We start from the raw sequence: 27248 nt of genomic DNA on the forward strand, positions 1-27248 counted from the left end.
CAACCTACCAAAAATAGACTAGTGATATTGGTCAAAATGTTTAATACCTTATTTAGCTGTTTGTAATCGAATAGTAAAAGAGTAGACTGTGCTTGAACACAAATAGTAAATTGAAAAAAAAAACAATTTACTTCTGTATAATGAAGCAACCATTTTATATTAAATATTTATGAAAATTCAATTAGAATAATAAAGGCAAAGGAAAATAGGGGATTTAAGGAAGAAGGTAGAATGAATGAAGTTTGATGGACAGTTAGGATTCTAATGATAGATAGTAATGTCTCAGACGTTCCTTAAAAGTTATCAGAGAAGGTGCATTTTAAACAAGGAGAGGTAATTAATTTCATAGTTTGGCTGCTTGGACAGAGAAGAAATTACTGAAGAACGATGTGCTATGGCAAGAAACGGAAAGTGTTCATTCTTGGGAAAATGAACTAATAGATCATGATATGAGAAATATTTTTTATTATTCGTGTCGCTAAAATATGTAAAAGCATTATGTATTTTCTTAGAAAAAGTAATATTTATGAAAAAGTTGGCTATCCTGAAATAAAGTTTTGAATGTGAATATAATATTAGCAACATGTCACTGGAACTATTACTCCCAGGTTTACAGGATAATAAAGAGTATGTGAAAGTTTCATAAACGACGACCGTTTCCCTCGAGCATCTTATGCCTTCCACACTCGAGAGAGTTTACACATTATTTGCTTGAATGAACAAAAGTTGTGTCAATACTTTCGAATATTTTCGCTGGAAAAACCTTAAACGAGTATTTCTGAACACGTTTTTCTTATATATGCCTGGTAAGGTTAAATGTCCACAAACCGATGTTCATAGGTTGGTCACGCAAAATACGATGAAAGTTTCGTTTCGGAAATCAAATCAACCGGAAAAAAACAGTTTGCGTTTCAGCGGTTTCAATGTTCGCTAAAATACGAGAAAAGGGATTATATTGCATGTGCTTTCTAATAAATAATATTAAAGATCAATTTTGTATTCTTGGATTTAGTACCAAGTCCGTTATGGAATAAAATTAAGCGTTAGCAAAAATAATGTATGTTCAATTTTAAATCTTATTATGATAATATAAAGTTTATGATCTGTTTTGGTAATAATCTTTACGTTGTAAAATTCAGTAGTTTAAAAGAATTCCATCGCTAAGATTTTCTCGGACAAAAATGATTGAATATTTTTGAAGAATGGATTAACCGCAATTTGGGAATAAAGCTACTTGTCCTTGATTTTTTTAGAATAGATTTTTGACATTAGAATTTTTACAAAATCACATTAAATTTTAATACAAACCGGGTATCAAATTTTACCTCTTTAGTGAGAAATCGCAAAAATATTAATTCATTAATACATATTTGTTAATTACTACTGACTGTTACCCGCACCCGGTGATGCATAGGGCACTACACAAATTGATGCAATGTTTATTTATCGTTAAGTATATAAAGGCAAGGTGATCAGTCCTGCGCTTCTAGTTAGGTTTTAGTTAAGGATAATGTTTAATTAATATTAGAGTTAAAAACACTTATTTTATTTATTATTTTCACCCACTTGGAAATCGAACCTGAAATCTGCAGTACGGTAGCTAAATGTTCTAATGATTTCGTTATGAAAGCGGATAAACGTTAAAGTTTATGTTATTAAAATAATATACTTAAAGTAGTATATTCATGAAAATAAATGCAAATACTTAGTTATTAGAAAGATATTGTATAAATAAATACGCACATGTCACTAAAAGAAAAAATGAGTTTAATTCAACATTTTAATTTAGGCAAAAGTATTTTGATATATTTCGCAAATTATTTTCAAAACCACCTCTTCAAAAGTTTTTTTTTTACCGAAAGGCTTGTTAAAAAAAATATTAACGAAACAAGTGGTAGGTATTCATGATGGCCCACCCTTAAGTTTGAGAGTTCATAATTTGTCATCCCCCTTCTATTCATTCGTTATCCAGGGACCAACGACTGTTGACTGAAATTCGCCTTAATTACAAAACGGCCATCCGAGAACCCTGGAAGGATTCTGCATAAATAATTAAGGGGGATGTAACTCCGACGATTTAAAATTATATAAAAATTCATAAAAATTACGTAACTGCTCAAAATGAAGGGTATCAAGTAGGTGCTTATAATCATATTTCAGCAACAAAACTAGACAAAAATATCGAAATCCTTTAGTACACAACCATGATACACGATTTACACACAACAAGGTTTGATAGTCCCAAGAATCAACAGTAAACATGGGAGTCGAACACAGCAATATATCGTTCCGAACATTTTTGATTTGTTGCTGACGGATGTAAGAGGTCAAAATAAAATATGGAACAAAGGCAAAATAAAGGAATAGGTAAATGATCAAGAGTTAATTTTATGAAAATTGTAAAATGTATGTATTCTTATTTTTCTCTCTTTTTTGTGTTTATATTAGGTTAAAATGGTTAAAAAAAAAATGTATTAAAAAAGAACTCCGCCGACAAGACACACAAGGTGGCTTGGTGTTTTTTTTTTTAAATATGTTAATAATTATGATTCAAATAAATGTGTACAAATTTAAAAAAACATTACAGTATTGAATGGTCTCTTTACTTAAAACAAATTGACGTTACCAGCATATACAGGGACTTTTTAACGAAACATTTTATAATTTTGAAAATAAAAACACTTTTACACATTTTATAAAACACAGTTTTAACACTTAAAAATATTAGTACTACGCAGGTTCGCCCTGGCCTCCACCAATTTTATTTTCTATTAAATCAAGTTGTATTGATATTTTACAGTAAAAATATCAGTTTCTATCGTAACCAGCATTTACAGGAACTTTTTAAAAACATTTATAAAATTTAGAAAAAAAACAATATTAAACAAATATGTGTCCTATTACGTAGGTCTCAGACATCATCGGTTCTAAGACAGTGTTTTTTTCTCTCTATGAAATCAAGTTGTTTTGATTATGAACAAAGGAAATATCAGTTTTTTATACTTTTCATACGCCTTATCGAAAATGAAAACAAGATTGTTGGAATTACATTATTTAGGAATCCATCTGTACATCAACGAAGTCTCGAAAGAAAGAGCTTATTTGTTGAAAAAAAATTTTTTTTCATCGCATAGGTGAAGAAGTGGCTTTCAAAATACCTTAAAATATATCTAAGTCTAAAAGTCTGCATAAACCAATATTTAAAAATTTTTTTATCGAATAATCAAACAATAAATAATGCACATTATTAAATTTTATTTCAACAAATTTCTCGTAATTTGAAATCAATACATTTTCAAAAAACTAGGTATATAATTTTCTGATATTCATAGCCATTCTAAATAAATTACTCTTATTTTGTATCAATATTTACATAATTTATTCTCTCCTTGTTAATTCATAGAATTTAAATCTTATGGCAAAATTATAATCATACAACTTTGTAACCAGAATATATTGTATGTAAAATATTATAAAGCTGGTTCTAAAAGTGTAGTTTCTATTTTATTTCTGATACTGTTGACATCAATATTAACTGCATTCTAATGAAGCTCTTTCGTAATTAGGTAAGATAATATGTACATAAAATATCCTGCAAAATACAACAAACAAGAATCCTTATAAGTTAAAATTGTTTAGCGTATTTAAATATTCAAGTACATACGAAATATGTATATGTAATAATAACGTTAAAATAATGTTTCTGGGTGTACGAGAAAATAAGTGGGTTATTTAGCATTTCCATTCTTTAAATGGAAATGCTAAAAATGCTAAAATGGAAAAAAATTATTGCTTTTTTAAAATAATATTAGTACATTTTTAAAGTTAAGTTTAAATTTTACAATTATATGTCCTTCTATGATTTTTTATCATAATAATATAATATGTAATAATTATCTCCCGGGATAACATATACAATACTAATATTGCTCATGGCGGACGGCGTGCATCTTGACAGCTGCAGTCACTTGGCATATTCTATGTTTTCGATTGCATTGTTTTTTCATAGATTTAACTGTGTCAAATTATCTTCTTCTTCTTCCTCTTCCAACCCTTATCCACACCCCAATGTTGCATAGGGCACTGCATCGTATAGAAGCAGTGTTATCTTAATCGTTAAATACACGAAGGAAAGGTCATCAGCCTACCACTTCAGGTACCAGTCCAGGGTCATATCAAATAAATATTATACTGAAAAATCCCTTAATTCAAATTTGTCAAATTACACATATAATAAATGTGTGATTTACATTTTATTTCCATTCCATTGAACCAGACTAGTCCACAGCAAATCTTAACTGGTGTGTAAATAGAAGCAGAAGAAGACCGAGGAAACTTTGCCATCATTAAGTATTTCAAATACTCAGAAGAGTGTCTGGTGAGAGGTTGGAATAATCAGCGAGTATGTATGAGGAGATGCATGTATGTGGAAGAGGGAGAAGATTTTTTTGCAAAGACAGATTGGTATGGCATTCTATCCTACATATCTGCCAACCTAGGCTTGAATATTCTAGGATTGAACAGATCCTTTTACAATTGAGACCAATTACTCTGGATGATACTAGTAGATCCTCTTTATGTAGGCTTTTGTAAGTCTTTAAGGATAGGATTAGATCAAGCATATCTGTAATACTTCTTGGCTACAGGGTCCTATCTCTTTTAGGGTAAATTTAAAGGAGGTTACCCAATATAACTAATTTATTACCATTTGTAAGAAGAGACAACTTCAAGACAAGGGATTACGGTGCGAAGGACGACTACCTATTGAGGCTTAAAGCACCTAACTTGGAAAGGACTTCAGAGTGCCGGTTAAGTGCCAGGATTTGAGGAGACGTAGGGCTTATTACGTTCTTCTTTTATTAGGTGTTCCGGGGAAAATATTTTTGAAAGAAAGGATTCGCTAATCTTGGTGATTTTTTAAATCTATTTTAACATTTTTTTAGGTGCCTACCTATGTCCGTTAAAATTGATATGAATTTATTGAGTCATATTTTTTCACCACCGAAACAACACTAGTACTTTTTGGAATAATTACTTAAATAAATAAAAGCCGTACATTTTATTCAGAACGTGGACGGCTAATAAAGACATGGCACAATCAGATCACTGGTGGGTATCAAAAGTCTACGTAATCTATATATATATATATATATATATATATATATATGTATATATATTATATATATATATACATATATATATATATATATATATATATATATATATATATATATATATATATATATATATATATATATATGTATATATATATATATAAACATATATATGTATAAGTGTATATGTGTGTGTGTGTAAATATATAAATATAAAATAAATATTTATGCAATCTGGGATTTCATCATAGATGAAGAAGAATATTGAAGACTGAGTATTTACTGAGTATTTGGCCCGTCATAGGCTTGTTCAAATGGTCATTTGATCTTTATACACGTATGGCATTTACCATTCTGCCTATGGTTGAAAACCACACAACTTAATATACTTCCTAAAATTCCTAAAAAAATACAGAATCCCAGATTTGTGAACGTTGATTTGGATGCACCCCCAAATGTTATTAATTTATGCAACCGTTTAAAAAACTCATGACGTTCTTTTATACTCAATTATATTAAGTAGGTATCTAATTAGGTAGTGTCGGGTTGTGGTCCCGTGATTAGTGTTGCGGACTCTTGAGTCAGAGTTTGTCGGTTTGAGCCCACTCTACCATAATTTGATACCTATTTCTATCAATGAGCCACTTAGGCTCACAGAAATAGTATGAAATTGAAGTGTTTTTGCAAATAATTAAAACACAAATATTTTTTTTTTAAATAACAAAATGTGCATTGATGTCATAAAGGTTTACGTTGCAACGATTGCAGTATAATAATTTAACTTCTGCAGTAATGTAAGTAGATTCTGTAGTTGAAATATTGTTCTTGATTGCCTAAAATTCATGCGGGGAAACAATAGACCAAAAATGGTTTTTATTCAAAACCAAACTCAAAACGTCTGCATAAATTAAGGGCAAAATGAAGTGGGACAATATTGTCATATGTCGATACAGGATGACTTGTGAAGAGTACATGTTTCTATTGACTACATTTTAATTGGAAAACAACTTAGGTACATGAAAAGTGCATACGGAGCATGATGCATATAAAAAAGGGACTGAGGTTCTATTAACTATTCTCAATCGAAAACACATTAAATCAACCTTTAATAACATTCTGATTAATAATTTAACTAACCAACTAACCATCACACTGCCACACACATAGGACGGAACTAAAAAGTATTAGAGATATACTCAATATAATACTATATCGGGGTGTCGGGTTGTGGTCCCGTGGTTAATGTCGCAGACTCTCGAGTCAGAGTTTCTCGGCTCGAACCCACTCTACCACAATTTGATACGTATTTCTAATAATGAGATCGCGTAGGCTCACAGAAATAGTATGTTATTAAAGTATTTTTGTAAATAAGGAAAACACGAATATTTCTCTTTAATTTTTTGCCGTCGAAATTTTCAGACTTAGTTTAATTTTTAGAACTCCATTTAAATTTAAGTATTAATTTTAAATCAAACACAGATTTTTTGAGTCTACTAAGTTGTATTTTATTAACAATAGCACATAAAAAATTATATTGTGACAATTGTTTCGCCTTGTTAGGGCATTATCAAAAAATCTGTGTTTGATTTAAAATTAATACATAAATTTAAATGGAGTTCTACAAATTAAACGCCAAATCAATAAATAAAGTTAATTATGTTTATAAATTTTAAAATGAATGTACACAGTTTATGTATTTATATGTATGTATAAAGTTAACAAATAAATGTAAAAAAAAAAAACACATAAAAGATACTGTATTGTCTTTCTAGTTAGAGTAAATATCTGTTATTACATGTAATAACAAATATGATAAGTTCTTCCTATAAGCCCTTTGATATAGAGAATCGAGAAGTTTAAGCCTCATTATCTTCTCAGAATATCCGCCACTGGATTCAAACGATTATTGTTCGCACTAAAGATAATCGTTATGCAGCTAAATAATTTTGTGTAATAACGGGTCCCACCAGGATTGTCTATCCCACTCTGTGAATTATCTAAGTGCATGTAATAATGTATTATTCCGAACGTACCGATAAGGCAACGTGAGATTTCAGCGCGGGAGGAATACGTACACGTATGTGACGCGAATGAGAAAATTCACCGTTAATAATAAAGGACGAGTTCATGCGAGAATATTCAATCCGTATGAAGAGACTCACGTATGTTGAGATAAGTTTTTGTGACACTTTTTCAGATGAAATTTTGGATCGCGCATCGTCGGCCATATTCAAAATCTGATTTTATTTAAAAATAAAATACTGCAATAACGTTCTTAAGCATACCATAATAAAATATTTACGAAAAATTGAGAAAATATGATTAATTTCATAATTTTTTGACATCTCAACATATATGAAGAAGAATATGGAAGTCTGGGTATTTACGGGGCTTACGACCGTCATAGGCTGGTTAAAGTGATCACTTTACACACGTGTAATATTCAACAATTCTACCCATGATTGCCAACCACACTACTCAAATTCTTGGAAGTTCTATACATTTGATCTAATTTTGAAACATTGTACTTGAATCATTAGAATTTCACTTGGTGAGATGAAAGAAGCTTTTTATTGAGATGTTAATTTAATTGTTGATAAGATGTTAATTTCATTAATATGAAAAAAAACTCCTGTAATTGGAGATAATCCAGATTTGTTAACAAGTATTTCGACTCAGGAAAACATTGTAATTTCATTTATTGATTCGGCACTATTATACCACTATTTCTTAAAATATTTCTGACTCGTGTTTCGATGCATACCATGTCATTATCAAAAATTATATGGTCGTATTTACCAAGTAAAATTTAAATTAAAAATAGAAATAGTTTTTAATTCAAAATAGACTATTTACAAAATTCCGTCATTTATTTATGACTATTCAATATTTATGTCTTAAGTTTTGATATTGATATTTAATCACGCAAAGAAAATATATCCATTTATTTATTGATTTTGAATTAACATTGTAAATTCAAAAACTTAAAAAAAACTTGGTATTACACGACGAGAATATCTATAGTTATTGGAACAAGTTGTGCTTAGATTAATTAACCCATTACCTTCTGGTCTTACATATGTGTTTGATTTTTAAAAATTTAGAAATCAAACATGATTTTTTTTAAAATTAATATTGATATGAGGTAATTGTTTTTTTTATATATTCATTATTTTTTAGTGCTTTTTTAAGCGTTTTTACAATAATTTTCTAAATAATGTGCAATATAATTTAATTGACATTTTTACGATAACATTTGGCTGTATTGAAAATCAAACTTTATTTATATGGCAAAATTTAACCATATATTACAAATCCATATATAACTAAATAGCATAACGATATATATCCTAAGAATATGATTATATAAGCATATAAGTTATCCTCATCTATCAAACGTTTGTTTACGTTGACAAGCCTAAGGTTTGAAGGTTTCTGTGTATGGGATTTTAAATCTGGCTCTTATGAATGTTTTTTTTTACAAGTTCGACATATTTTTTTCGTTATTTTATTAGAAAATAATCAAAACATGAAAATAAAAGCTTTTAATAATGAAGTACTTTAAAATGCTCCTCAAAACAATTTTTTTCAGAAATTATTCATTAAGGCCCTACGTAAATACGTCAGTACGTTAAATACCAACATAACTTTCTCTAAACTGAGGTAACATTTGACGTTATTGAATATATTTCTTAAAACATCGTTTTCGCAATGAAAAATAAGTTTTTCTTCGAAGTAAATACATGGTTCCGGAAAAAAATGAGTTATTGAAAGGTAAAAAGTAAAAAAATATGTACATACGAATATTTTTCAATGTTTATTCTTAAAAATAAATTAACGACACCAATAAAGATAGTGATATTTTCTTTAAAAGACTTTTACGAACCAAATAACATACATAGCTATAGTAATACATAAAGTAAAAAAATGTATCTATGAAACAAATATGTATCTATGAAATAAATAAATACAGAAAATAAAAAAATTACAAACATGTTTAATAACAAAAAACAAACCGTGTTTCAGACTCACACCGTATAATTTGAACTATGACCACTTCTTTAAACAACTGTAAACGTATGAGACTTATACACCTGTACAATATCATTTAACAATTGTTTAAAATAAGTAGGCAGATGATTCAAATTATTCGGTGAGTGTGAAACACGGTGTATTTTTCGTTATTAACATTTGTAATTAAATGCTATGTATGTAATTTGTTCGATAAATTCTTCTAAAGAAAATATCAATATCGCTATTGTGTATTTGGTTGGGTTGAAAATATCGGAAATCACACACAGCAAAAAATCTTTTGTTTTGGAAGTTTTGAACATATTTATAAATGCATTAATATCAAGGCCATACTAGCAAATTACTTAAGCTGGGACTGTGTCCTGTTGTTCTCGGAGTCCGTTCCTGGGAGGTGGAAGACCAGCTGTCTTTCAATCGTTTAGGTGGTCTTCCTGGGGATCCGTTACCTCTTATGCTTCTATCTACAGCTATTTTCACTACTCGATCCAAATTTGCATTGATTGCGATCATGTTTGTAGTATAGTAAAAAAACACGTAATTTAGTACGTAAAAGCCTTTTAAACAAAATGAATAGTAAAATTAATGAAGTGCTATATAATTTCGTAATTCGTTTAATTAAAAGAGTGATTAACGGTTTGTGTAATTATTGGCATTAATCATGAACCTCTAATTAAATCAACACAATTTAAAAACGAATAATTATATTTATATTAGACCATAATTATTATATATGTACATAATGCAGGTAATTACGGTATAATATGCAACTTATGCGACCTATATTGAAGCGTCATAAAACACTTAATTAAAAAGGTATTGGCATACGAAATCGTCGAAATATATAAATACACACACACATATATATATACATATATATATATATATATATATATATATATATATATATATATATATATATATATATATATATATATATATATATATATATATATATACATATACATATATATATATATATATATATATATATATATATATATATATATATATATATATATATATATATATATATATATATATATATATATATATATATATATATATATATATATATATATATATATTTATATATATAAATAAATATATATATATATATATATATATATATATATATATATATATATATATATATATATATATATATATATATATACGTATACAAGTGATTTTCTCTCTCATATTTATTCAATATGACCCGGGACTAATTTGAAGATCAAGATAACCCTGCGTTGATACGATGCAGTGCTCTTTGGTCCATTAGATGCGGTAAGGGTTAGAAGAAGAATATATATATTTACAAAATTTTAATTTTTGGCTACTTATCAATACACCAAGTGTACAGAAAAACTCATTGATATGAATTCAAATACAAAAAAGACGTATTATATTCATGGCCGTGTTACTTACTTTAAAAAATCGTTGATAAAAGACATTTTAAAAATAATTCCCTCAAATTTACGAAAAAGGGGAAAATTCAAAGAAACACAATGGGAGATGTATGTATGTATAAACCGATTACGATGTACTTACACTGTTATCTCTTATTATTTTTTAAAATAATATTTTATAATTTTACGTAGCACATATTTTGCTAAAAATAAAATTTAAGTAGGATACAATTTTCCAAGACAAGCTTAAGAAATGTAATATTTGAGGTTTTTAAATTTCGTAGGAAATTGGTTACTAATAACTGAAATAACAGCTTAAAGATGTTTATGAGAACATATGTGAAATCTCTTTTACTTAGAAAAAAAGTACATTGAACTTTTTAAAATTATCACCACTGTATGTATCATATATTATATTGAGCTTGTTAACAACATAACATTTCACTACAGGGAATGAATACTAACGTATAGTTCCAACGCTATCAACTAAAATTGCGGAAATATGGCGCGGCGATCATGATTGAATGTTGCCAGTTCTTTTATTTTCAAATGAAATACTGAACAATCATCTAAATATATAGATAATTAACGTTTCATTAACCCTGAATTCATAACAATTTGTCTGTGAGACCGACAAAAAAAAAATCGCCACAGACTAAGTGATAGATATAAAATATTGACCGTAAGAGAGACTTTCTAATTGGCTACGTAAAAAATGCAGAGAGATTATCCGCTCATTAGGACGATTTTTTTTTGAAAAGTAGCGCTTTGTTCGTTTGAAAAAACGAGAGGAGATGAATTGCGTAATCATTTGTCGATCGTGCCTTGATAATCGATTAATCTTCGATTGAATATTTTTTCTTAATTTCGCAAGAAATAAATTTACGTTTTTTTTTATCGAATATGTTTTAAATTGATATTTCAATAAAACGACGAAGAGTATTGATGTCTGAACGTTAACAGGGCTTACGACCTATTTATAAAATATTATTTTTAATTAATTTTTTGTCCGCCTCTGTGGTGTAATGGTCAGCACGTTCGGCTACCGATCTGGAGGTACCGGGTTCAATTCCCAGGGGGGGTCAAATGAATATAAGTGATTTTTTTCACTGTAATATGTATTCAATATTACCCTGGACTGGTACCTGAAGCGGAGGGCTGATCATTCATTCGTATGTTAAGGAACAAGATAACACTGTGTTTGTATAATGCAGTGCCCTATGCACCATTGGGGTGCGGATAAGGGTTTGAATTGAATTGAATTTCTAAAAAAATATATTGTGACACGTGTTTCGATGTATTCCACATCATTTTCAAAAACCGTGTATAAAATCCCTGTAATACACAGTCTACCATATTCTTGTTCATATTAGTTGAGATGTCACATGTAAATATTTTTTAAAATCATAACTTTGATTAATAATTTAATATGTGTCAATTTAATAATTTGTTTTTCTTTATTTTGAATTAAAAATGTCGCTGTGAATGTTTTCATCTGAAAGGCCGAAGGTTATGAATAATGTGTCCCAGATATGGTTGAGCCTAGGGTAATGGTCTTCAATAAAATAACATAAATGATTATATCCGAGAAAAAGCCTTTATTGGTTCGGTTGTGGTGAGTAAAATAATATCATAAATTTTAAATAATAGCCGTAGAAGCAAAATAATAACGGATGTGCTATATTTACTTGGGAGAGCCGGATACTAAATCATTAAATCGTGATTTCTATCCTGTTAAAACAAAATAATATTATAACGGAAACAAAAAAAAATCTACAAAATTTCCAATGATTTTTCTAAAAAAATCTTTCAACTTCTTTATTACATAGTAAATTTTCTATTAAAATACATAAACGAGTATTCTTCGATATGAATAATCACCATATTTAAATATAGCAATCAAATTTTTGGTTAAAGTGTGTTGATGTAAGTAATTATACTATCATATTTATTCATTACCGAACCAGTTAAGCAATGGAGTGATAAATATAAGTTTTTATAAGACATTGTGATGAAATACTTGAAATAAAATTTTTTAATTAATTATGGATTCATTTATCGGTAGAAAATATTCGAAAAAACTAGTACTTAATTGACTGAATTTAGTTGAATAGTATCTGAAAAATGGGTCATAAGTTTTTGAAATGATTTTTTGAAAATAATTTTTGGCACATGAATCTAAAAATTGTTTTTATTTTTTATTGTCAACTTTATAACTTGCTCCATTAGAATAGTTATCAGTTTATCACTTCGCTCTTTTACCTGTATTTTATCTTCGTTCATTGATACACTACCATACACTTTTTTATATTGGAAATATATAAATATATTAATGATTTTGGAAAATCAGATTTTTAAAATGAGTTTACGAAAATAAATAAATTTTGTTGATTATGAAGTAAATCTGATTAATGATACAAAAAACCCAATTTAAAAAAAAAAACTTCTTAAGTATATTAAAAAACAACTCTATAAAGTTGCCACCAAACAAATAAAATATATAATACTAATTTATTTTATTTATTAAGAAAAATTTTGATTTAAACTTCGTTTACATAAGATTATTTTCATCAGTTCAGTTATTTATTCTTTTTCATATGAAAATACATATCTGAGGTAATATGATAATATTTAAAATAACACAAAAAAATATTTCAATTCAATGCTGTATTTTAGTTTATGCTACGGATCATTACCCGATGGTATTAAAAAGGAAAATTACTTAATTTGGAAGTGAGAAAACATTTATTTTATATTGAATGTAGTATTTTTGAACACAAATCGAAAGCTATGGTTATTTTACCTATTTTAGTTTTTATTTTTAGAGTATTCTTATTTCAAAATTAAAATTTATTTAGAAGACGTCATTCCAAGAGTAAAAAATTAGCTAAATTAACTTCTTTATTACCTACCTGGATTAGTAAAGAATACTTAACATAAGTAAGTAAGGTCATAAACAAACAAAACACCATTTCCTTTTTAGCAATTATGAAATTAAGCTTTTAAAGAGGATAAAGTAAAAATGAAAAATGAGAGCATAAAATGATACAAACCGAAATAAAAAAAAACACAATTTTGCAACAAATAAACCATCTTCACTCACATATGAATTAGGTAAGTTGTTTTAATTACGTTTTGTAATTGGTTCATAAATTTGCCATAAAAAGTATAACGGGAATTAAATATCATAAATTGTTACTTATACACATACATATAAATTGTTACACATCCGCACCCCAATAGTGCATAGGGTACTGCATCATATAAACGAAGTGTTTGTTATCTTGATCGTAAACATTTAAAAGAAAGGTGATCAGCCCTCCGCTTCAGGTACCAGTCCAGGGTACTTAATATTGAATATTATTTTTTGACATCTCATCAAAGATGAAGAAGAATATAGAAGTCTGGGCATTTACGGGGCTGACGACCGTCATAGGCTGGTTTAAGTGATCACTTTACACACGTGTAACATTCATCAATTCTACCCATTATTGACAACCACACTACTTAAATTCTTGGAAGCTCTATATATATGAACCAATTTAGAAACCTTGTTTCTTGTTACACGTGTGAAAAGTAATCACTTAAACCAGCCTATGACGGCGGTCAGCCCCGTAAATGCCCAGACTTCCATATTCTTCTTCATCTTTGATGAGATGTCAAAAAATAATATGAAAATAACTCCTGTAATTGGAGATAATCCAGATTTTGTGAACAAGTATTTGGACACACTCAAAATGTTGTAATATTGAATGATATTAGAGTGAAAAATCGTTTATATTTATTTGACCCCCCCCCCTCAGGAATAAACCCGACACCTACAGAACATAATACAAAACATTAATATGCTTAAATATAAGTCATATTTTTTTTTTAATATCCGTAGTTTCTGAAACTAGTCGTAACAAAATATAATACGCGGGTGGTAAAAAAACAAATGTTTTATTCATAATGGAATCATGTCATACCAAAGAGAATGCCGAAATTATAAATAACATTATTTAAGAATTATCAAGTATAATAATATTATCCACTAAAGTCTCTGCCAAATTCTAGGTAACTTTATTCCAGGTCATATCCACGTTTAAATTAATTTTTAGCAAAGTCACGAGACAATGTTTCATAAATATGCTAATCCTGAAATAAGAAAAAAAAAACAACAAGGCGGAGGATACAAAGCTCTAAAAGTAAACTTGGGTTACTTGGAAATTTTGGGCTTTCGGAGAAGGTAGATAAAAGATGTAAGCAAAAATTATGCAAATATTCTTGGATATGAAAGCCAACGTTGTCTGAGAAATGTGTGTGTATGTATCTAGTTCGAATGCAATATTGCATAATGCGGAAAAGACAAGAAATGAATGACAAAATTCAGTCAAACATAGTTTATTCGGTTATAGATTATCATACTCACGTTTCCCCTTCTTCCTTCGCCTCTGTTTTTTTTATCAATTTACTGTTACATTGTCTTATTTTTCTTCTTCTCGGCGTAGCTCTTGTGCCCTGTTTTTAGAGGGATAAGCCTTCTTTGATGTTAATTCCCAGCTATCAATTCATCTCTTTGGTGGTCAGTAAATACTAAATACTAAGACATTCATATTTTTATTGAGATATCAACTGGAATATTTATGCTCAATGTATTTTGCTATATGCAGAACAGCTCATGGCGTATTTTCGATAGGTTTTGCTACATAAGTATTTGAAATCACATTTACAGCTTTTTACCATGATACATTCATATTATTTTATTGACATCTCAGCATAGATGAAAAAGAATATAGAAAATTCTCAATATTATTCATATTAAAAGCATTTAATTTGTGGTTAGTCATTTTTACTTATTTATTTTTTTACAAAAATGTTAATAATATTACTATAAAACCATACGAATAATAAGTATATACGACCGTTGTAGGCTGGTTTAAGAGATCACTTTAAACACGTTTAACAGTCATCAATTTTACCCATGATTGACAACCTTACTTCTCAAATTCTTGGAAATTCTTAAAACTATATATATTGTTTGAATTCCAAACATAAAAAAATTAAATTCACTACAATTTCACTATAGAAATCTATGGTGAGATGAAAGAACCTTTTTATTGAGCAGAAACTCTTTCATTTGTATGTGAGGTCCAAATCCTGGATTATAATCACATACATAAATGAGAAAGGAGAGAAAATATCCTTTTATTTTTCAAAATGTTGTAAATGATATATGCATACTGTGTGATTAAACCTAGGAGCTTTCATAAGGTTTATAATCTCAACCCTTTTTCTTATTGACGTTCTAGGGGTGGGGATGGTCAGGGACAGAACGTTTTTTGCATAATGCAAGAGCTACCCTTAGACACTGACGAGGGTAATAAGTAATAAAAAGTATCGTGAGTCATTGGACGGCCAATAACACATGGTCGTGATCAAGGGAGAGGGGATTTCTAGCACGTGACGTCACGTACACCTATTTGATGATGCTGTTACATACATGTTTGATAAGATCAAGAACCGAGAAAAGAGAAAGTTAAATCAGTTATCAGAATCCAGGAATTCTATTCATTTTGGCCGATGATAATAGATATTTATGTACTTTATTGGCCTTGTTTTTTGTCTAAAATAATTTTTAAATCTACTTAAATAGTGTGTGCATTTATAAATACTCGTATGAACGAGTATGTCGTGAAATTAAACATTTACTGTTTCCGACTAAAGTGATAATAAAATGATCTGCTTCGATTATCCATAAAGTCAATATAAATATAAAAGAGCTATTCCTAAATGGATAATTAAAGTAGATCTGAGACAGATTGCACCATTCGACCATGTTGTATTTCATTGCACGTTATAAACAATTTTCTTTTATATAATTTAAAAAATGAATATTGTAAAACGTGCCTTCGGCACGCGAAAGCCTCGGTGAAGGTACATTATTTTAATTTGTTATTATTTAGTTTTGATGAGATAAATTAACAAATATATTTAAAAAACACAAAACAGTAGAACAAATATTTGTGTTCTACATACATATAACAATGTCCACCTTCTGTAGTATAGTGTTTAGTGCGTTTAGATATCTCGCTAGAGATTTCGTTTTATTTTACCAGGGGGGGTTAAAATAAATGTTACTGATTTTTCAGTATAATATTTATTTATTATTACCCTGTACTGGTACCTAAAGCGCATGGCTAATCATCTGTTCTTCAAAATCTAGATAACACTGCTTATATATACGATGCAGTGCCCTATGCACCTTTGTGTGTGGATAAGGCCAAGAAAAAGAGGTATATTAATCACGTGCATTTCTTCTGAAAAATATTTATAGTTTTTTTGTAAATAAATTTATTTTTATAGCTATTCAGCTTAGTTTCGCTTTGAAAAAATGGAATTTAATTGTGGTAAGAGTAAGGGATCGAACCATAGACCTCAGGATCAGATGTTCGATACACTACCGTGGGGATCGCAATCCGATTCTAGTATCTAATAGTGTTCAATACAGATTCAAAGTCAAGGTCTTACGAGGTCATACGCGATTTATAAGTATAGGGTTAATTAAAATAAGGTGATTAAAGATTGTAAAAAACGTTAATTTGTTGACTCATGTCCAGAGAAGTAAGACATTATACTAGGTATAAAAAACAATCTCATTTTTATTTTGTTTTCTGATAAAATTATATTTTTTCAGCATTACTCTTACTGCGTTATTTCAGAGCACGTGAACATATACCATAAACCTTATATTTTGTAAATTAAATGTGTTTTTTATACTTAAAATTATTTACCTTACATTTTATTGTTCTTTATGACTTGGGTTAGAAAACTTATAAGTAAGGTAAGTGTGAGCCTTTAACAATATGTGCCCAAGACACTTTTTATAGTAGATACATAACTAAAAACTTAATAAGTTTTATGAAAAAAATTATTAAAACTTTAATTAAGAATAAAATTTTAAAAGAAGGGAATAACAGTTAAATTTGAGACATTTTACTAATAATTTTATGTATCCATATCCATGGAAACGTCTTTAAAATATGTACATAAAATATAAAACAATCATAAAGTTTTTAAATTAATAATTCAAATTTTATGTACAATCTTCTCCAAGTTTCTACTTCTTTATCCATACATTATACAATTTTCTTGAGAATTGTCAGTCTAATGGAGTACACACAGAAATAACTGAAAATTGGTAGATGAAAATACAAACCGCTACTGAATTCTCTATCCTAATTAACAATAAAATGAGTAATGGAAAAAAAAAACAAAAAATTCGTTAAAAAACAATAATATTTATAGTTGAAAATATTTTGTTTACCATTTTCCATACTCAAACCAACTACAAATATTGGTTACTAGTGTTCATAAATTTACTACTAAGATTTTTCAGATGACTCATTGAAAACAGAGAATGTATTTTTTGTGATATAAAATATAAATGTACCTGAATGGGACCAATTTTATTTTAAATGATAGAAAACAGGCATTTCTTGGGCAGTTTTACATGTTTACTTATTATAAATTATGTTTACCAATTCGCTCACTCCTTTCAAGAACGTCATAAATAAAAAATCATAAATTTTCAATTGTGCATGTTTTTGTAATGCCCAAAAAATGTACTATATCGCATCAAAAGTGGCATATTTTAAACTTAATATTTACCCGCTACAGGGTAGAAAGTGTAATTTTTACATTTTGAAGAAAAGGTATTGTTTAATTATTTTTTTAAATTAAATTAATATTTTTCAAATGGAGAAAAAACGTTCAGCTTTTACCTAAAAGGATCTGTTGCAAAGTAAAAATTTCAGTTAGTGGCTTTATATTTATTTTTGATACATTGTATTATATTTTTAAACTTTAAAAACCTTCTCCTGAAAAATCAAGTTTTTTGATTTATGACGTTCTTGAAGGAGTGACCGAATTGTGATAACGTGTGGTCTCACGAATTATTTTTGAAATCATAGTATAAAAGACTGCACAAACAACTTCTTTAATGACTAGCAAAAGGAAGAGAATTAGTGGTATGTAGATTCTGAGGGTACAAGAAGTACAGGATGATATTACAAAAAAATCTTTTACAAAAAGAGCAGAGAACCCAAACAAGAAAAATATGAAAGAGGTCGATTTTAGTCTTGAGAATCTAGGAAAATTCCAGATCTTTAAAATAATGCAACTTAGGTTAGGCCAGTACGATGATTTGATCTTATTGAGGACCAGGGTACAATGAGCAAACTTACTGACGAAAATTTTAACTAAACAATTTTGTAATGAATTTGGGTTGTTTGAATGTTCAATTCATCAGTTTTAAATACGTTAGGCATAACCTAACATTTCAATTCAAATTTATTAAGAAATAAATAAAGTAACTAATTTGGGAGAATTACGATTTGTAAAGATGAAGCAATCAAGTAATATAATATTCTTAATAAAAACAATAGCAGTAAAGTCATAAAAAATAGACAAAAAATATTAACATTAAAAAACTTATCGAGAAAAGATGACACAAACACAAGTTAAAGAAATAAAATAATTATGAATGCGGGAAATTAAAACAAATGAAGAAATATATGTACGTGTATAACAAGAACCTAGTAAAAAATTTAATCAAAGAAAATGATGGTACCAATGCAACGTGAAATAATGGACAATTAAAAAAAAAACTAAATACCTCTGACTGAAAAGAAATATTTGAGATATTCTTCTTCAAATCTTCATCCTCACCCGATGGTGCATAGGGCACTGCATCATATAAACGCAGTGTTATCTTGATTGTTAACCAATGAAGGTACCAGTCTAGGGTTATATTAAATATATATGAGGGTGAAAAAACTCACTCATTTTTATTTGGCATCCCCCTGGGATTCGAACCCGGGACCTTCACAGTACGGTTGCCGAGCGTGCTAACCATTACACTAGGCGGACAGAACTATTTTTGAAACAGATAAATAGTTTGAGATATTAGAGATTCTATAGAGAATACGAATCATCATCGAATGTGCATACTTTAAAACAAAAAGTAATTTTTCTAGTTATTTATATTTATAGCTTATTATATGTGTTAGAATTATGATTTAATGTTTACAAATTTTATTGAAAATCGGCTGTAGTCTATAATAATAAATCTCTTACCGCACCCCAATGGTGCATAGGGCACTGCTTCATATAAACGCAGTGTTATCTCGATCAATTACACATGAAGGAAATGTGATCAGCCCTCTACTTCAGGTACCAGTCCAGTGTAATATGGAATAAATATTAGAGTGAAAAAATCACTTATATTTATTAAACCAACCTGGGAATCGAACCCGGGACCTCCAGAACGGTAGCCGAGCATGCTGACCATTACACTTCGGAGGCGGACAAGTCGGAGGCGGAGGTAGTCTATTCACGGGGAAATTTTAAGTATCTGCTAAACAACCTGTAACCTTGACCGACTTAAAATTCAATGGTCGAATGACACCCCAAAATACGTCAACCCACATTGATGAACATTGTCGAAGTCAGTCAAAATCTCAAATTGACTGAAGATGAAAAAGAAGAAGAAAAAGATGAATAAGAAGAAAAAGAAGTAGAAGAAGAGAAGATTGTAAATTGAAGAGAATATTGTAATTACCTGTTTCTCTTAAATTTGGTTCCACGTTAATTATTTATACATTTATTATGCTAAACTTTTAATTTAACTTTATTTTAAGATTATTTCGCCTTTTTAATGAGATAATTGTATGCGATATCTTAATAAAACACATAAAATAATCTCATTTGAAAGCTTTATGCTAAATTTATATTAATTATGATTGTGGTAACATAATTAAGTGATTTCAACTAATTCTTTCTTAATGAAAATTATAGGCTGAGATAATAATTAATCTTGTTTTACGGGATTCGAAGAAGGTCTTTGTAGGTTCTAATGAAAGGTCATATACCTTAATTTGAATTATTAACGTTGAATTATTACAAGAAATGATTAAGACTTTATACGTTCTGGCGTATCTTTTGTTTTCACATATTTTAGATCTATTTCAATAAAAGCTTTTTCCAGGAAGTTTTATATATGTAGATTACATTTATGTACATAGTGGTAATATCAACTTTTCTCGTTAAAATTATGCGCGAAAAAATATTTTTAACGTGCTTTGAGTATGAACATCAAACGAATAAAAATAGATCTCTATTTTTAACACACATTATTTGACCGAATTATTTCTGAAAGGTTTTCAAATAAACCATAAAGTAAATTTTTGACATAGATAAATAAAAATGTCTGGGTATTTACAGGGCAAATGACCTGTCATAGGCTGGTTAAGAGACCACTTTACACACGAGCAATATTCACTATTCCATCCATGGTAGATAACTATACTATTGAAATTTTTGGAACTCCAATATATATCATTAATTTCATGATATGGATTGGAAAAGCTTAGATGTATGCAAGATAAACAAGTATTAGGACATACAGTAAAACCTTGATATAACGGACTAGTTTGGGAGAGGGGGTGTCCGTTATATAAAAATAGGTTTAAAATTAATCAAAAAACTTTTTGTTTAAAATATGAACACTGAATTAAGTTATAAATAAACAATACAAAACAAAAACAAATTAGTAATTTTTTGACTTTGGACACTAGTCTTGAAGGGACGTTGCTGTTTGATATTCAGTAATCCTGTACTGAAAAAAGAATCAAGTTTTTTCGCATTTCTGAAGTTTACTGTTTTATTTATTAAAATCAACTCGAAAATTCTAAAAATGCGTATAGATTACTTAAATTTCGTTATCTGAGAAACAGTCAATAATTTGGCCGGATTTTAAGTGAGTTATTTCCGAAGTTCGTTAACACGTTGACTGCCAACTACGAGATAACTCGTAGACTACGTTCTTTGCTAGGACGCCGAATAGGAGTTATCTCGTAATGTGTTTATTGAACAAATTTGGATTTATTGTCTTTGGACACTCGTCTTGAAGTGACGTTGCTGTTTGATATAGACGCGCTTGCTTTCAGTAATCCTGCTTTGAAAAAGGAAAAATTTTTTGTTTAATTTTTTAATAATTAATTTTCTTTATTAACGAAAATTCGTATAACGTAGTAATCCTTATTTTCTTATCGAGGTTTTACTGAATTACAAGATGTTGTAAAAACTGTTTAGTTTTTATGCATTTTGATTGTAAGATTTTTCCGTGGCATAGATTTTATTGACACATCTATCGCGTTCAGAATCTTGGCTGAGCAGAAGTTTTTGCTCGTTTGGAGAACCGGAAATCGATTGAACACACTCCTGTTAGCGAGGGGGGTTGGCGTGCCCACTACAAAACACTATATCACCGGTTCAGTGCTTCCAGGACGCTTTGTGGGAAAGTTCCTTTCTCAGAATCCTTGCTTTTTATTACTCTCGAAGAACTTTTAAGCCATTTTTGTTCTACGGTACATCCCTTGAGAACGAGTCTAAATGGATTTCTTTGTCCTTAAAGTGACTATCTTTCACGACTTTCTCGCTAACTTACGTTTGGAACTAATACATTTTCTTACCTTTTGGAAATACTTTAATAAAATCGTCCTTATTTTTAAAAGATTAAATATTAATTTTGAATATTAAAAGCATCGTTAACTCTATGGTAATATAACACTCTCGTTATTATTCAACGTTCACTTTTTGCAATACCACTTTAAATTAAGGTATTACACAAAGTGGACAGTGAATGATAAGGATGGTGTTTGATTATATATATTTTTGTTTAATTATGTTCAAATAATATAATAATTTAATTTATTTGCTAGACATTTCTACTTGTAACAATATAAATATTAGTAACGCTGTTCTCTCCAATAAAGAGATTAAGCTCTTGTGCTTGTAGAGGGACATAAACTAATTGTTTATTGTTTATGCTTGTGAGTTATAAAAAAGTTTTATTTTATTTTTTGTTGTGTTTAAATATTTTTTATTGACAGGTATAAAAAGCATTCCATTTATTTTTTAGAACTATAATGAACTGTTTTTTAAATATTATTTTTTGACATCTCATCAAAGATGAAGAAGAATATGGAAATCTGGGCATTTACGGGGCTTACGACCGTCATAGGCTGGTTTAAGTGATCACTTTACACACGTGTAACATTCACCAATTCTACCCATTATTGACAACCACACTACTCAAATTCTTGGAAGTTCTATATATATGAACCAATTTAGAAACCTTGTTCATGAATCACTAGAACTTCACTAGAGACATTTATTGGTGAGATGTAAAGAAGCTTTTTACTAAGCAGAAACTCTTATATTAGTATGTGAGATCCGAATCCTGGATTATAATCACACACATGAGAAACGCCAGAAAATACCATTTTAATTTTTATTATTAAGCTTAATTTTTTTGTTTGTTTTTTAAATACTTGGTTCCCAAATATGTATATGAAGTTCTGTTGGAATTGTTTGGTTTATGTAATATTACGTCATCAAAGTGAGGGACAACAACCATATAGGATGTAAGATATATAGAGGAAAAACAGTTGTTAAGAAAAACAACAAATAATCATGGCTAGGACGTTTGTGGTTGCTTACCCGTACTCAAAATACATATCTAATGTACGAGCCCCTTGAGATAATTTTGAGAATACACCCGCTACGAAGGGTTGATAATCCCAAGAGTTTACTGTAAATATGGAACTAGAACACTTCAATATATATTTCCTTTCATTTTTAATTTGTTGCCGACGGAGGAAAAGGGGAAACCAAAATATATATAAAGGCAAAGGCAAAATAAAGGAACGGGTTAGCGATCAAGAGTTCATATCAGAATTGTATTAAATAACAGTTTCTTTCTTCTTGCGTGGAAATATTCAATGTATCCTTTTTTTAAACAAATTAGATAAAAGTAACTAAAATATATAAACTTACAACGCATCAGGTCGGCTGTCCAAATTTAAAACACAGTAAGGGCCATTTTTTTGTGGTAGGTTTTTTTGCATTTTTGGACTAAGTAGAGTCTACTTAGTCCATAAATGCAAAAAAAAACCTACTACAAAAAATGTCCCTTACTGTGTTTTAAATTTGGACAGCCGAGATGTCTTAATGGATCTTTACGAAGCAATATATTTCTTGAATATGTTGAACCATAATTTTTAGAATGAAATATTATTTATTGATTCGGCATTAACTTTGTGGAATGACATGATGATTTTTTTTTAAAATTTAACATTTGAATATACCACTTAATGAGTTTTATTTTTATACACGACTAGTTTCGAAAACTTACAGATATCTATCTGTTTTCAATGTATGCATAAATTCAAATTCTACTAATTAAATTGATAAATTTAAGCAATTTTTTGTTTATCCATTACTTTGTACTTATTGTACAATATTTCTTATTGTGCTACAGTGTAATGTAGTAGACTCTTCTAAAATGTAAGAGCTTTGTTGATACACGTGTCAGTTAAATACGTACGTTTCATAATATAATTAGGTTTGGCATATTAAGATAAGAACAATGAAAACGAAAAGTGGTATAGGAGAAGAATAGGAGAACAGAAATGATAATTGGGGAAGTTGTGGGTTTCTTATTAGCTTGCTAAGGTTGATAACTTCTAATATTAAACGAATATGGCATTTTTAAACGAAGGTAATATCGATGGAAAAACATTAAAATTCTCTTCCATACTGAATTTTAATTTCTAGTAAATATGATATCTCAAGTAATCTGATAACATTGAATATTAAAACAACAAAAATATTGTGAAACATTAAATTTAAACATCATATCATTTGTTGAATAATTAGATGGTAATTACCACTATTTCTTACAATAGATTGTGATAGGTTAACAAACTAACCCCCTTGACTAACCCCCTCCCCCTAACTTTCCCCTCTCCTTATTTATAGAACAATTTTATATTTTAGTTATTACACAGACCTGAATGATGGAAGTTTAACTTCTGAAACATGTAGTCTATAATAAAATTGAAGTGGTAAAAAACAAGTGTTTTCTTTAATCATTGTGATAGGGACGTATTTTGATGCTTTAAGTATCATTATCTAATTCACAGAATACATCGAAACAGGTCTCATAATAGATTTCAAGTAATAGTGGAAGGTACCAAGTAGAATTTCGATTCAAATTATACCACTAAGTGACAGCAGATAGCAAATAAATCGGTACCATAAAAGCAAAACCCTCGAGTTTGCTTCTTCTTTTTTGTGAACTTTATAAACTCTGTTTTGTAGACGTTGATTTTTAATACCGTTTGAGGAAACGCTGTTTTGAGACAAATAAATTATCTTTCAGACATTCAATTTTGTACCCGAGCTGGAAGTTCATTTTCCTTACATTAATTTTCATCGTCAGCAGTGACATTCTCATTTTGTGGAAAGTGTTTTGCCCTTATACAGCTGGTATTATTAACTATAGTTTGTGAGAAAGGTTTTATGTATTTATAAATATATATATATATATATATATATATATATATATATATATATATATATATATATATATATATATATATATATATATATATATATATATATATATATATATATATATATATATATATATATATATATATATATATATATATATATATATATATATATATATATATATATATATATATATACATATATATATATATATATATATATATATATATATATATATATATATATATATATATATATATATATATATATATATATATATATATATATATATATATATATATATATATATATATATATATATATATATATATATATATATATATATATATATATATATATATATATATATATATATATATATATATATATATATATATATATATATATATATATATATATATATATATATATATATATATATATATATATATATATATATATATTATATATATATATATATATATATATATATATATATATATATATATATATATATATTTATATATATATATATATATATATATATATATATATATATATATATATATATATATATATATATATATATATATATATATATACCCTTGTTTTATAGTACATGCGGCATAAAAATGTGTGCTCTTCTACAGTTTAAATATACTGACGCATGAAAAACCTTATGGAAATCGAAAACCATTAAGCTGACTCATAAAAGAGGGAGAGGATCGAAAGGGTGTCATTACTCACCCTGACAAATAAACCTCTTCTGGAACATTCATGAACCTTCTGACTAACGATTGCCGTTCATTAAGGGGAAAATGTTATTTCCTTTTACGAAATTGGACGTAGATAATACCCTTCATCCATAATATACTACAATAGTAAATATATATTTTAATTATTAATTTCCAAACGAGTTCCATTCAATAGTTCAGATGTTTTCTTTACTACTACAACTACCATTACGCCGTTTCAATAATAATCACTTATATTTATTCTGTTCTCCTTAGAAACGAGCTCAGGACCCTATACGATAGCCAAATGCACAAACCATCACACTCTGGATGCAAACATTGCTCTAGAATCCCAATATTTCATAATATTTTATATGTTGTGAAATGTTCGGATAATTTTCGTTTTTCTGCTCCTACCTCCACTTTGTTGTGGGACATTCAATCATATACCAGGCTTTACACATTAATGCAGTAAAAATTCACATAATTTTATGATTACCGATATGCAACCCCAAGTGCCTTAATATTTTTTTTCTCCTTTTACTACACACTTCTTTCAGATTATTTTTATGTCTTTCAATTTGTTTGATTGAATTTCGATTTATTCTTTATTTACATTACGTACACTTTTGTCTTCTTAAAAATATTTTTCACCAAAATAGGCAGTACCGGGCCTATTTGAGGCATATTTGGCAAAGACATATTTTCTCCCAAAGGAGGGGAGTATAATATATTGTCATTATTTTACGAACTTATATATATCATTCCCATTTCAATAAGTGTCGGAAAGCTTGATTCGCCGCTGGATATAGAAGTAAGATTTTGGGTTCCTATCGTGAACTTGATATATTATGAACATATCGGTATGTAATTACAATAAACGATGGCATTTAGTTAGTACGAATATCAGAATTTATGGACATAAGATAGACATGAAAAATGGTGTATAAGAATACCTCGAGTTGTAAATGAGCATGACTATTAAGATAAAGGTGTAACGACAATTGCGTTATTATATATAATATGAATAATATGAATAAAGAGAAGTCATGAATTAAATAAATAAGAAGGCTTTTTACCTGCCATGAGACTTGCAGCGTCTCCAAGGTGCTTGAGAGCGTAGATATACAGAAGTCCAAAAGCTAACTGAAGACCGCTGCTCAGTAAGTTCACCAAAAATGCAGCACCACATATTATCCATCTGAAAAAAAACGTCAGTTAGAATGTTTATATAAAAGGTACATTTTCATGCTAAATAAATTTAAGTATGCTTAAGTTTTCCTGTTATGTCAATAAATACATATATTTTAATTTGATAAAATACAAATATTGGAGCATATGTTCGATTCCTCTTATCTCAAAAACTACATGCTCAATTGAAGTATTTGACAATGATTAAAGAAAACACTTGTTTTTTACCACTTGAGTTTTATTAGAGACTACATGTTTCAGATGTTAAACTTCCATCATTCAGGTCTGTATAATAATAGTTATTGTACAGACCTGAATGATGGAAGTTTAACTTCTGAAACATGTAGTCTATAATAAAATTCAAAAGG

The 27248-nt window shown here is 28.5% G+C and overlaps 1 protein-coding gene across 1 annotated transcript in view; it reads right to left on the reverse strand.

Annotated features, from left to right (window-relative positions):
* Positions 1 to 27248, reverse strand: part of LOC148300455 (monocarboxylate transporter 8-like) — a 169827-nt gene that overhangs the window by 88078 nt on the left and 54501 nt on the right. Inside the window, exon 3 of the mRNA XM_088274743.1 lies at positions 26769 to 26890. Coding sequence (XP_088130869.1) covers positions 26769 to 26890 — 122 coding nt within the window. The remainder of the gene's footprint in view (positions 1 to 26768; positions 26891 to 27248) is intronic.

The sequence above is a fragment of the Brachycentrus maculatus genome, unplaced genomic scaffold, assembly GCF_059751285.1.
Source record: "Brachycentrus maculatus isolate JH-2025_06_01 unplaced genomic scaffold, ASM5975128v1 h1tg000714l, whole genome shotgun sequence".
In the NCBI taxonomy this organism is placed as follows: domain Eukaryota; kingdom Metazoa; phylum Arthropoda; class Insecta; order Trichoptera; family Brachycentridae; genus Brachycentrus; species Brachycentrus maculatus.